We start from the raw sequence: 14,378 nt of genomic DNA on the forward strand, positions 1-14,378 counted from the left end.
TAAGTGGTTAGGGTGTTGGTCCAAGCACTGAAGGATGTGGGGTTTGATACTCATGTCAAGGCTATGTACCTGGGTTGCAGGTTTGATCCCTGCACCGTAGGGGCAAGTGTGGGAGGCAACCAATTAATGTGTATTCTGGGCACTGGGAATCCTCAGATGAGCTGGTGGGTATATATGAGTGTGGATATGGTTCTGGTCTTCTAGAGCAGAGTATCCAGCAGTGAAGATAAACAAATTTATATATATATATATATATTTATATGTGTGTGTGTGTGTGTGTGTGTGTGTGTGTGTGTATGCCTAAGCAACTGGCCAACCTGCTGGGAGCTATGATGCACACTGAGCACCAGGGGGAAGACAGTCAAAGCAAGAACTGCCAAGTTGCGATGACTTGGCAGCTGTGGTTCTCAGGTGATGTACCCAGAACCAGAGAGGAGGGAGACTGATTCCAGGGTGCATCGCCTGAGAACTGCCCTCTTGCAATCTGGTACCCCTCAGGGGATGTTGGAGAGCCGGTTTTGGCCCGACACCTGCAGGCCAGGCCGAGGGACCCCACTGGTGCATAAATCCATGCAATGGGCCTCTAGTAATCTACACTAATAAAAGAGAAACATTGCAAATTAACTGTACCTCTGCTATGCCCACAAGTCACACCCACTGGCTAATCAGGAGCAAGTATGCAAATTAACCCAACTAAGATGGTTGCAGCCACAGAGCAAGCAGGAGACTTGGGTTTCCCTGGCAATGGAGGAAGCCAAGCTTTCCGCCCACTCTGGCCAGCCCTGGCCTCTGCTCAAGACTACAAAGTTTCAATTATAGAAGATAAATAAATCCCAGATACCAGGGTCTCCACTTGGGTCGCGGGGGGGCATGCTGGACTGCAAACCACCACAGGCCCCTCACCCAGGCCGCCCCGTGCCCTAAGGGAACCCCCACCCTGATCCAGGACACCCTTCAAGGCATACCAGCTGGCCCCCACCCATGCACCAGGCCTCTATCCTATCTAATAAAAGAGTAATACGCAAATTGACTGTCACTCAACACACAAGATGGATGCCTCCATGTGGAAACAAGATGGCTGCCACAAGATGGCCAGCAGTGGAGGGCAGTTGGGAGTGACCAGGCTTGCAAGGATGGGAAGTTGCGGGTGATCAGGCCAGCAGGGGATGGCAATTGGAAGGGACCAGGCTGGGAAGTTGGGGGTGACTGGGCCTGCAGGGAAGGGCAGTTGGGGGGACCCATGCCTGGAGGGGAGGGCAGTGTGGGGTGATCAGGCCTGCAGGGGAGGGCAGTTAGGAGCAATCAGTCTGGCTGGGGAGCAGTTAGGCATCAATCAGGCTGGCAGGGAGTAGTTAGGGGGTGATCAGGCTGGCAGGCAGAAGCAGTGGGGCAATCAGGAAGGCAGGCAGGCGAGCAATTGGGAGGCAGCAGTCCTGAATTGTGAGAGGGATGTCTGACTGCCCATTTAGGCCTCATCCCAGTAGGATCTGGCCTAAACAGATAGTCAGACAAGCCTGTCACAGGTCCCAAGTGCTGTGGGCCAGACTGTTACCTTTATTCCTCACTGACAGGCTGGCCTGTATACAGGATGGGGCCATAGCCTTTGGCTGCCCACATGTCTCCTATGCCAGGGTTTCAGCAAAGAGCTCAGAGCAAAAAGTTTATCTCCAATAAGTCATGGTTGCTAATACCTAAGGCGACAGACTATTTTGTAAATCTTAGCATAGCCAGTTGATTTTTTTAAAAAAACTAACATGCATTCTAGTATTAAATCTGTATTGAATGCTCTAGCTGAACCTGGTTTAGCTCAGTGGTAGAGCGTCGGTCTGCGGACTGAAAGGTCCCAGGTTCGATTCCGGTCAAGGGCATGTACATTGGTTGCGGGCACATCCCCAGTAGGGGGTGTGCAGGAGGTGGCTGGTCGATGTTTCTCTCTCATCGATGTTTCTGGCTATTTCTCTCCCTTCCTCTCTATAAAAAATCAATAAAATATATTTTAAAAAATCTATATTGACTGCTCTAATTTCTACCCACTCCTCTTTCTTAAGCCTCTCATCCCTCAGACTTTTATGATGATATCACGTTTGACATTTTGTTGCTTCCTTACTATCACCACCCCTTTCCTAGGACAGAGGCTATATTCAATGTTTGTGAGAAATGGCTGCAGATGGGCTGCCTTTAAAAAACATTTTTATTAAAATAAACATTTTTATGAGTTCTAAACATAGACAAAAGGCAATCAAAATCCCCAAATGCTTTATATATTTTAAAAGACTTGATTGCCACAGGAAATAATGTTGCCTGTGTGTTTCCCAAGGAACTGAAAAGTACATTATGGTTACTGTAATCCTGCTGGATAGAGACAGTATCTTTTTTTTATTCTTTGTTGTGCCCGATACTATCTGTTCAGCACATTTTTAAGAAGAGAAATCTGTATGTAGGCTAATGCATCTGTGTGCCTCTCACTTCCTATGAATACCACAAAGCCAGGATATTTTCATCACCGGGCCTTGCAGAGTAAGGTCCAAACCCTGAACAATAGGTTTAGTTTTTGAATTTTTTTTTTTTATGTCTTCTTTAATACTGGTCAGTATTGTATGTCCTCCTAACTCCACAAGGCCAAAGAAAAGATTGGTTCTGTCTTGCTGGGCGGGGTACCCTGAACACCATGCCCGCTATGGTATCATCATCGCTCCGGAGAACCTGGCTTCATCACAGGACCCAAGGCAGAGGCCTGGCTTGTGCAGCTTGGACAAGATAAATATCCCCCTTCTGCATGCACGAACGGGGTGGGGTGGGGGTGGGATCAGTGTGTGTGTGGGGTGTAGGTTGGAGGGTTTTCACAACTGCAACCAGGGGCCTTAGATTTCCCCAACCCTTGGACTGTCGGCCTGGCCCTGACCATTGTCCACAGACACCTCGTCCCTGCAGCTTCCGGGCCGCGAGCGAGATGATTTGCTGCAGATGACATCAGCCCCGGGGCCAACTGGCTGCTCGGGTGGAGGCAGCCAACGCTCGCTCGAGGATGTGCCGGGTGGTCCTTTCCTCCTCCTCTTCCTCCTCCGCTCCTAGCCTGGTCTCCATAGAGAAGCGGAGCCGCCCCTCGCGCTCTCCCTCCCAGCTCCTCTCCGCCTCCCGCGCCAGGAGAGGGCGGGCGGGGAGGCGGCGCCCGGTGCCAGGAGGAGGGAGGAGGCAGGGGGCGGAGCGGAGGCAGCACCTTCCGAGATAATCCTTTCTCCTGCGGCAGAGGAGAGAGGAGCAGCCGGAGCGAGCGGGGCACCTCGCCGAGGCTTCGCGGGGCCGGCAGGATGGCGACCGTGGTGGTGGAAGCCGCGGAGCCCGAGCTGTCCGGCGGCATCGCCAACCCGGCGGCGGCGGCGGCGGCGGCGGCGGCGTCCACTTCGCCCAGCCTGTCGCACCGCTTCCTCGACAGCAAGTTCTACCTGCTGGTGGTGGTCGGCGAGATAGTGACCGAGGAGCACCTGCGGCGCGCCATCGGCAACATTGAGCTGGGTAAGCGGCCCCGGGGGATGAGCTGGGGGAGACGCACGCACGCGGCGACCCCACCCAGGGCGCAGCGGCCACCCGCTTCTCCAGGCGCGCCCCGCACCCACCGATCCCCGCCGCTTCCCGCACACGGTCCGGGCTGTTTTTTGTGAGCTAACGTCAGAGAATAATGCCAATTTTATTTGAGACCCAGTGGGAGTCTCCTAACCTTGAGGGACCCCGTCACCAGGCTGGATCTGCAGATCCGAGCTAGTCACCGCCTCTCGCGCTCAATGAAATGCAGGTGTCAGAGGAGCAGAGGCCACAATCCTGCCGCTGTCGCAGGAAGCAATGGGGGGAGTGGGGGGGGGGGGGACTTGTGCAGGCACTCCTTTTATCCCCTCTCTCACCCCACACAATAATCGACACCCTCATCCCCGCCACACCCGGGGTGGAAGCACCATGTGCCAGGGCCCCGGGTGGGGAATCATCCTCAGCACAGCTACCTCGACCCCCGAGAAACGCCCTTTTCTGGCTTGCCACCTTCCGATCTTTTCTTTCCTGGGAATGACGAGGCTAGTCCTATTGCCACGCCCGTGCGCCCCCCCCCCCCCCCCCCCCCCCCCGCCCTCGCCTCTCCCGGGACGCAGATGGAGAGCCTCTCGCACTTCATTCCCTGACGGCGCCCGCCTAGTTACCGCCCCTGGGACCTTGGTTACGGCGTGGAGAAAGGACAATGGGACCCCAAGTTGTGGGGTGGGGCTTCTTATTTGAAAAGTCTCAACCTCCAGAGTGATGGCTTGGGGGGCAAGGAGGAGGGGGGGAAGGGAGGATGGCGGGCAGGGCCAGCGCCTCTCCCGGTGCGCGCACGGGGAGCGCGCTCTGCAGAGGCCGAATAGCGGTCCGCCAGCCCCCCCCCCCCTCCGGCGGGGCCGCGAGGGTCCCCCGGGCGTAGCCTCGGGCACGAGGGCCGATCCACCCCGCAGCCCCTCCAGGGAGGGCTGCCGCAGTGCCTCCACCTGCCTCCGCACTGCGGCGCCCCCTTCGGGCTCAGCCCGCCCGGGCCTCGGGCTCGGGGTGCTGCGTGCCCCCACCTCTCCCCGAGCCCAGCTTTGTTGTGCTCCAAGGCCCCGGTGGGCAGCCCCGATCTCCGCCTTTCTCTTCATCCCCGGGTCCCCCTCTCCCCCTGGCGCCTGACTGAGGTCGCCGGGTCCCCCCGCAGCCCCAGCCCCGCGCTCTTTTCTCTCGGGGTTCTGCTGGAGCTTTTCTGCCAGGAGACACCGGCGGGTGGGCGTGGTGCAGTCCGCAGTGCGGTCTCTACGGCAGCCCGAGGCGGACAAAGGGCGTTCTCGCAGCCCCAGCTCCCCGCCAGCCGCCCCCCCCCCCCAAAAAAAAAGCCGAAAGAAAAACCTTATTTCAGATGAGAAAATAAACGTTTGTCAGTCATTTGCCTCCGCATTTGGCTGTCCCCAGAACAAAAGGCTGCAGGGTGGGGACTGGAGTTGTAGACCTGGTTCTTTTGTTTAACTTTAAGGCACAGATTTTCCCTTTCAGCTAAAAAAGAAAAAAAAGAAAAAGAAGAAAAAGAAAAAGAAAGAAAAAGTAAAAGGAAAATGAGCAGATTTAAGAATATTTTATTTGGGGAAAAAATCAAGAATAAAAGATTTCAATAGTGATATGCCTTATTAGAACATCTCAATAACCCTTATTTTCAAACTATAAGCTTTTAATCTGATCTGTTCTAATTTAGTGTGTTTGCACATTATCTCCTCAGAAAATTTCACAGGCACTGACTTTGGGCGTGGCTCTTTATGAATCAATGACTTCGGCTTTTAAAAAAAAATGTTTTGTTTTGTGCATGGATGTGTCAGCACCATTGCCAGGGGATAATAATACCTTAAGAGGTGCTTTTCTGTCTATAAAATCTTCATAACCATCCGATGTGGTGCCAGGAGAGGGGCCGTCAGCCCCATTTTAGAGATGAGGGCCCAGAGAAGCAGGAAGGATGAGGGGACGGGCTCAAGGTCACACCACTGGTGACAGGAGTGCTGCCCCTGCAGCAGCACTGGCTTTCTGGCCTGGTCATTACGTTAGTGCAGGGCAGGCTAACCTCAGAGGGAGCTCAAACAGCCGTTTTCAGAGCCTGCCTTTAGATAGCCATCCACTTGTGGGCTGCACCGTGCAGGGAGGTGGTTCAGAAATCATCTCCCACCATAATTATCTCCCTGCTTTGTTACTCCGCGGATCCTCCTTCCAGTACCTCATTCCTCTGCCGGTTCATTCAAGCTGCTTCCGTTTGAGGATAAAACAGACACATTGAAGGACACATGTCCTTTTTTTTTACACTACTAGCACTTAGTGATAAAGTTCAGATTTGCCTTCCTGACGTTTTCTTTTAATTTTTAAACGTTTTTAATGAAGTGGTATACAAAAAGAGAAAAAGGCACGTATCATAGATGAGGAACTCGGTGGATTTTCATAAAAATTTCACAGGAAAGAACCTGACATGACCGGAATCCCAGAAGACTCCTCACGTTCCCTTTCCAGTCACCATGCCTTCCTGAGTGTTCATTCCCTCATTTGGTCGGGCTTTGCATGAACCTCCAAAATGGCTGTATTGATCCCATTAAGAATCAACCAAGTGAGTAGCAGAGCCATTTCCTTACACACAGTAACAGATGCTGCTTCCCTCTGGAGACAGCTCTCCTGAGCCCTAGGGTCTCGGATGCAGCTCAAGCTTCGGGGCCTTCCAGCGCTAAGTGGTCCCACAGCTTTTCAGGCAGCGTGAGATGACTTAGCAACAGGGCAGGCCAGCTCTGTTTGCCCGGGCCTCACACGCTGCTGCCTCCGCCTTCGGGCCCCAGCTGGGCCTCCTGCAGAGGTCACTCTGCTACCACTGCCGTGGCTGCCGGTGCCTGTGGGCCACGCTGGGAGAGGCAAGATGGAGATGCTCCAGGGGCTGCAGCTCTGATTGTGTGCTGAGGGCTGGCAAAGCAGTGCAGCATCTGCCACTCTTGCTTCCTGTTGGCCCTCCCACCTTAACTGGTTCGCCGTGGGTTTGGAGACCCTTGTGACTTGGATTGTTGCTATTCGATTATTTATTTTAATTAATTAATAATTTCTTTTGCCATTTGATTATTGAGGAAGTCAATAGAAAATCAATCTGTAGGGAGATGGTGGTAATGCAGCAAATCAACAGGCCTGAAACATCTCAGTGTGGATGCTTAGTAAATGCTTCTTGAAACCAAGGAAGAGAGATGGTCACTCAACTGTATTCAAGAAGGAAAACGTAAGGTTTAGGTCATTTCTTCTCAAGTTTGAAACAATAGTCTTTCCTCGGACTGGTCTAGATTTATTTCATTTGCCATGGGGGACTTTATGCCCAACCATTGTCGTTACCACCGCCTACAGCTTCTTGGGACCTTTTTCGCTCCCTCTCTCATTGGTTCCCAACATGCACTTCACAGCCATCCCATTCTTAGCAGGGCCCCCACTCCTCCCGTGTATTTTAGGACGTGGCCCACCTGCATCCGTGCCTTGCAAACGGAAGCCTTGTGAGAGGAGTTGCCACTGCTTCGTTTTTATTGTTTCAAAGGAATACTGTCAGTTTAATGCTTTTACTATTAAAGGGGGTAACCTTGCACTGGGAATCAGCAAGATTTGTTCATAAAAAGATACATCTACTGTGTAACATCTACTGCCTTGGATTCTTATTTATTAATTTTTAAATTTTTCTTTTGTTAACCCTCACCACATGATATTTTTCCATTGATTTTTTTAGAGAGAGTGGAAGGGGGAGAGACAGAGAGAGAGAGAAAAACATTCATGTGAGAGAGACACATCAATCGGTTGCCTCCCATATGGGCCCGACCAGGGCCACGGATCAAACCTACAACCAAGGTACATGCCCTCAATGGGAATCGAACCCAGGACTCTTCAGTCCGTGGGCCAACACTCCATCCACTGAGCCAAATCGGCAAGGACAGTCCTGAATTTTTAGATGTAACTTTAGCTGAATCCATTGGAACTTTCTGATGTTAACCTTATTGAATATTTTCAGTCTAAGATGGCTAATAGAATTATTATAAGAACCCAGGAAAATTTTGGTTTGGTTTTCATTTTATTTTAACAGGAAAAAAAACCCAATACATGGTGGGAATTAAAAGAAATGTTAGAGAGTGTTAAATTTATTATATTCGTCTTTATATTTTTCAAAGTCAAAAGGCAGATGGATTTCTGCTTGCACTCCTTAGTTGGTATTATCTAAGGGTTCTATATGCATTCTGAAATGTAAGCCATTTCCCAAACATAAGGTCATTAAATTGATGATTCATTGTTAATCTTCTCTGAATGCTTACTTTTTAAATAAGTTACAACTTTTAGGCCAATAAAATAAATTATTATAAATCACTTCTTTTGTTTGTGATATTTACTAATACCACCTATCATCAATATTTTGAAATGATGAGCTCTGCATGTAAGAAATTGTTAGCATAATTCATAAAATATATATTATGAATGTCACATTGTTGGCTTAAATAAAAGGAAGAAAGTAAATCAAAGGTTAGGTCAAGGAAAAAAATAGGACAACTTTTCTCTGAGAAATAAAACCTTGAATTTAGCATTTCCTTTGTTTTAATTTTGTTTCTTTAGTGTATAATACCAACCTGACTTGATCACTTTTTAGCATAGTTTTACAAACAGCATCTTAGGGGTATAGGATAATCACTTAGATACTTGTGGAAAATACTGAAAAGCCAGTTTCTCAGAGGGAGTAACTAAAGCTCATGGAGGAAAATCAACTTGTCAAGGGCCCAAATAACTGTCAGATAGAACGCAACAGGCCATTTCAACATGGAATGCATGGTCGTGAGCTTCTGCTTTCTTCAGTCTACTGCCTGAATATAGCTTTTAGCCTTTAAATGGAAGGTGGGTTTTTTTTTGTTTTTGTTTTTTTGTTTTAAATTGTTGGTTTCATGAAAGACTCCTGCAGAATGCTTGCATGACTGATAAACTTGTCCAGATCTAACCAGTATAAAGTTAGGGCTCTTCGTTGTTCACTTTGACTTCTATGATGACAGTGACCCCCCCTCCCCCCACTGTCCGTACACACACATACACACACATATATACAGCCTTTTCTTCTTTTTCCGCCTAAAACTTCATGTTCACGTGCACTCTTGCCTGCCCTTTGTGCGCTGCTACCACCTGAGGCCGGAGAGGTGAGAAGGAAAGATCCTGAACTCTGTGGCTGGAGAACTGGTGACAGAGTGATGGCACTCCTTCCAGATTAGCTGGGAGAGTTCTCCGGATGCCTGGCCATAGTTTAAAAAGTGGAGGTTTGTCTCCTCCAAGGGGTGGGGTTGTTTTGCCCCCCCCTTCCCCCCTTGGGTAAGCCTCTAGGGAGCACAGTCTCCATGGAGTGTTGGAGAAGCAAAGCCTCAGGGAAAGCTTGACCTGTTGTTTACTGGGGGTGGGGTGGGGGGTGGAGGTTAATGGTAGGTGGGTGAAGAGACTGGGAGGGGGAGAGGGGTCATCAGAAAAGGGCCAGGAATTTATCCCGGCTTCTCTACAACCCATCGGAGACCAGGATGACCTGCTTTTGAAAGCCAGCACTCTACTATTCTCTCTGAATCCAGGGGAGAATGTGGGAAGGGCCAAAGAAGATACATATTTTTTTTGTCCTATAAGCTTTAGAGGGCCCACTAGTGGCTTCCTCTTAGACACAAAGGGGAGACATATAATCTACTAAATGCAGCATGAACCTTCATTGAGAAATACGATTTCTCTTTATTGACATTATTAAAAGGTACAAAATAATTACAAAGTATTTTATTTCTAAAATTGGTTTAGAAAGTGGTATAACTCCAAAAATTTTCTAACTAAAATAACCTATAAATCCATTATAAAATTTATTTTATAAGTGGTAGTAGTGATTATGCATCACTAAGAAATGATTTGGCTAGAAACTGCTCCCTTGACAAGAGAAAGAGAACCTTAATTTTTTAGTTTCATTTGAAGCACTGAAATGAGAAATATTTTTTAGCCGCTGTTTACTAGTGTAATTTAAAAATTGTTAAATGGATTTTCTATTATTCCATACTTTTTCCATTGCTAAATTATAGATCATGTAACCAAGACTTTATAAAATATCACACAAAGATTTCATCGTGTGTGTCATGACAAATTGAGGCCAACGGAAAAATGGCAAACAACAATGTAAGAGCAAGTCTACATCTAACCCTAGATGAAGACATTCAAATGGTGTAGCACTTTGGACATTACTCAGAACAAAGGCAGAAAAATTATATGAGTTCAATTTCATTACATATAACTCATTATAACTTATTGACCCAACTTGACAAGCCAGAAGACAGAGTAGAGCTCCGACCCAAGCATAGAGGATCCACTCAACAATTACCAATTAAGCAGCTCAGACAGGACTCCTCAATTTTCCACACTAGACAAGTAAATAGTGTATGTTTAGGCTGAAGTAAAATATTCTAATGAATTCAGACCCCTCAACCTGTCAAGCTTTCTGTGAAACAAAAAGAACCCATTTATCATTTCTGCACTAAAAAGATCCACGATATCTCAACATGCTTTTCTTGTTAAAATTTAAATACTCCATTAGCACACATGCAAACTGAGACTGATAATGTTTCCAGGGAGACTCATAAAATTCTCCCTTATAACTTAGCCTCTCTTTACGAATGTTAACTCTTTCACACCTGAATTATTGCCATGGATTACTGTGGAGAAATATCTACCTCCCTATAGTGGACATCTATTGGGAATATTTTTCATAGTTGAAAAAAGTGTTTGGTGTATAATCTGAATATATATACATGTTATTTTGGGTGCCCTTGACTGGGAATCGAACCCAAGACCCTTTGGTGAGCAGGCCCATGTTCTAGCCATTTAACAACACCGGCTAAGGCTGAAGATATTTTTGATGTATAGTCAAATGAGTTTCCAGAATATTTTGTAATGTGTGTGTATTCTTATATTTTTATATATTTTTATATTTCCCCCAAAACTAGATAGCTCATGGTAGAGCTAGTATATAATATCCACAATTGTACCTTTTGCCCGGGTGTCCTTCCTTCCTTTCTTCCTCCCTTCCTTTCTTCCTCCCTTCCTTCCTGCCTTCCTGCCTTCCTGCCTTCCTGCCTTCCTGCCTTCCCACCTATCTAATCTACCTTGATTGTTTGCAAGATAGGAAGAATGAACAAGAGGTAAAAGGGAATAAATGGAGATATGCATTTAGGATTTAGAGGTGTCCTTAAATAACACACTCCTCTATGTACTTCCAAGTCTGTGCACCTGACTAATGACCAGCAAAAATGATAATTCACTGGCTGTGTTATACCTACTTTCAAACCCTGCCCTTAGTAGGTATGCAGTAAATGATTGTTGTTCCAGAGATTTGTTGCTGGCAGTATGCCTGTGCAAAGGTACAATTATGGACACTGTATACTGGCTCTGCCGTGAGCCATCTAGTTATTTGACGAAATATAAGAATATATAAAACACATACCCACTCCAGAGTTTTGTGGTTCCTCAGTTGCCCCTGGCTTGCTCCTCAGATTTCCGTTCTCCGATGTCCTCTGGGCTCCTCTCTGTATCTCCTTTGGGAGGGCAGGAGAGAGAAGGGCAGAGGGGCAGGAAGGAGGAGACCAGGGAGGGAGGGCAACAGCAGTTCTTGCCCAGGTGTCCTCTCACCCCAGCTTCCAGCCTAGTGAATGAAAGCCTGAGCTTCTGTGGGAATAGACAATGCATGGCCCCCAACTCTGTAGAAAGTTTATGAAATATAAAAAGTGGCCACATTTCTTTGCCTCTGGGTAAGAAAATGCAACACAACTAACAATTGTGAATGAAAGAGCTGCTTGCCAAGCTGATCAGGTAAAATAAATGCCTGGGAGGACAGACAGGCCAAGTCTTGGAGATTGGGATCTAACCTTTTTACCAAAGATCACACAAACTTTGGATTGATATCCTGGGGTTAACGAACTAAAGTCAAAAGTGGGATGGATAAAAGAAAAAAAAAAGAAACTGTACATGTGCACAAAATGTAGAGGCACACTGCAGGAACATTTAAAAAGCAAAGGCCTGGTCTTGAATGGCAGTCCCTGGGCTGCTGGCTTTCCCAGCACCATCCTACTTTTTCTTGCTACTTACAAGTAGACCATGGGGAAGCCAGATTGTCTGGTGGCCTCTTAATTGCTTCAGAACTCAACATCTTTCTGTCCTTTATATTCCCTCACTGGAGGAAAGCCTGTCATTTTCCTAATAACTGTTTTCTTTTACTCTTGCAGAAAAGCTGCATTTACGCTTTACGAGGTTCAGAAGTTCAGTCCACAGTGCTAGTTATTCCTCCCTGCGGCCTGGCGGAGAGAGCTCCCTGGCCCTCCCATCTTGTGGGCATCCCATCACCAAGCTCTTCAGAAAAGGGGTTTCCACATCTTCCCAGAAAGCCTGAGACTTGTCACAGTGACGCTTTCCTAACCATTCTGAAATGACTAACTGGAAGTCTGTCAACTGTCTTCCTTTTTCTCCTTAGGAATCCGATCATGGGACACAAACCTGATTGAATGCAACTTAGACCAGGAGCTGAAACTTTTTGTATCTCGACACTCTGCAAGATTCTCTCCTGAAGTCCCAGGTGAGACTTGGGTGTAGTATTAGACAAAACTTAGAATCTGAAAGGATGGGGAAATAGGCCAATGACTAGAAAAATCTGCCTGGGTTATCAAAAAAGACTTTCTCTTATTGTTGAAGGATTCTTTGTATTTGTTATTATCTGCTAGAGGCCTGTTGTATGAATTTGTGCACAAGTGGGATTTGGTTAGCCTGCCCCAATGAGGGCCCATTGGGCCAGGCCAGTGGGGGAGAAGGGCCATGGGCAGTTGGCTGGCTGGCCCTGCCCCTGATAGGGGTATTGGGGCCGATTGGGGGCAGGGCCAGCTGGGGTGGGGGGCCTTGGGTGGTTGGCAGCTGGAACCACCCCCAGTTGGGATGTTGGGGGCCAATTGGAGCCTGGATCACTGGTTGGCTGCCTCAGTGCACGTCAGAGCCACTGGTTGTTCTGGTCATTCTGCCGTTCTGGTCACTGGGCTTTTATCTCTCTCTCTCTCTCTCTCTCTCTCTCTCTCTCTCTCTCTCTCTATATATATATATATATATATATATATATATATATATATATATATATAGATAGATAGATTAGGTTAGTCAGAGCCATATTTTAAGAAAGCCAACTTAAGTTGTCACTGTGTGGGTTATATATTTTGTGTATTCTTAGAGATTTTTAAAGTTCTGGGGTATTTTACTATTATCATTATTATTTTTTGCTATCTCACTGTACTCTGACCTTAATTGTCACTCAAATGAAGCTATGAATAAAAATTCAATGCCTCCAGAATCTCACAACTTGACACCCTCCCAAGAAAAAGGAAACGTCTGCATTTCAAAATAAAATATACATCATAATTTCATCCTTGCAATATCATACACTTTTCTTAATAGGGGTAAAAGAGTCTGAGGTTGCAATTGCTGTTAAAATAGCCTTTCTTTCAGAGATGAAAAAGAATACTACAGGACATTAAAGGTAAGGACACAAAAACTTGTCATATGTGAAGATGCTCCCAATAACCAGTCACTGAAAAGGGACCAGGACTGAGGCAGGTCTGCCCTGGCAACAGTCTGGAATGTGTGGATTCTTGACTTCATGCAGGAAATATTTCACGATACCAGTCCAGTGATTTTGAGGAATGTTTATTAAAGCTGAGGACAGTGAAACAAAGGAAAGGCTTAAGAGAGAAGAGGCAAGATCAAGCAACAGGAGTGAGCCTAGGAGGAGCTGCATTGGTCCTTTAAAAAGAGGCAGCAGTGAGTCAGCTGGGCAGTGTGGACTCAGGAAACAAGTTATAGAGGCAAAAGAACGGCCCTTGCAGACAGGTTCCAGGGATTGCTCATGATGAGCTGCCACTGCCTGCTGCTCTCCTGGTTGTAAGTATCCTGGGAACTTGTAGAGCTTAGAAATAAAGCAAAGATACACACCTGAGGAAAGCACGGGGGAAGGCATGCGCATGCTGAAGGGAGGGCACACACTGGGTCCTTTGCCTTAAGGGTTTTTATGTGTTTTCTAAAGATGGGAATTTTAGGGGAGGTTCTCAATAGAATATTGGTCAGCTTTCCAGGTGTGTCCTTCGATATGTCGATGCATCAAAATAAGCATATAGAGGGGCCAGGGTCATTCTCTGGTCAGTTTCACCTTCAAAGAATGTCAGTGGAAAGCCTGTCCCCGCTTGGTCTCAAATGTGTAAATTATTTGATCCTAAGTATCTTTGGTTGGGAAAGATGAGATCTTGGGATTTATTAGCTCGCTGTAAATTGCTCAGCCATCTGTTTAGCTATCTGTCTCAGTTTCCTCACACCACTTGCCAAAGGATTTTCCTAGTTTCTTACTTTCTTGCCTCACTCTGACCTCTAGGCCTGAGAATGTAGTTAGACTCACTCATCTTATCTTCCTCTTGAGAACAGTGACCCATATTTCTGTTAGTTGGTTACATTTAGGATTATGAGCAGAATTGCTGGCCCATAAAGACTCCAAACCTGGGATGTTTTTCTCAAAGCTCTGCCATTGATCACTCATAGGTACTATATTACATTTTATTTCTTGAATATCACTTACATTTTATGTAAAATAGAGTAGAGCATAATCTTTTCTGTCTACATGATTTTGTTGTATGCTTGCTAATTTTATTGGCATTAATATAAAATCAGGAATGTGTACAGCCTCTTTTTGACTGACCACATCCTGTTCAATTAGTCCTGTCCATACTGAGATTTAAAACCACTTACAGAATGTCAGTGCCTTTATGAATCAC

General features: G+C 46.8%; 1 protein-coding gene across 3 annotated transcripts in view; it reads left to right on the plus strand.

The window, feature by feature from the left end:
• Positions 1-3,071: 3,071 nt before the first annotated feature.
• MAP1B (microtubule associated protein 1B) overlaps positions 3,072-14,378 on the plus strand; it is an 83,234-nt gene continuing 71,927 nt past the window's right edge. The window contains exons 1-3 of one of the 3 annotated variants that reach the window (XM_036410178.1): positions 3,388-3,513; positions 9,612-9,705; positions 12,050-12,151. Coding sequence is in view for 2 of the 3 variants with exons in the window: in XM_036410174.2 (XP_036266067.1) it covers positions 3,309-3,513; positions 12,050-12,151 (307 nt within the window). In the remaining variant the exon portion in view is untranslated. Of the gene's footprint in view, positions 3,514-9,611; positions 9,706-12,049; positions 12,152-14,378 lie in introns of all 3 variants that reach the window. The other 2 variants (XM_036410174.2, XM_036410176.2) reach the window with 2 other exon arrangements.

This window comes from Pipistrellus kuhlii, unplaced genomic scaffold (genome assembly GCF_014108245.1).
Source record: "Pipistrellus kuhlii isolate mPipKuh1 unplaced genomic scaffold, mPipKuh1.p scaffold_m20_p_4, whole genome shotgun sequence".
NCBI classification, from domain to species: Eukaryota; Metazoa; Chordata; class Mammalia; order Chiroptera; family Vespertilionidae; genus Pipistrellus; species Pipistrellus kuhlii.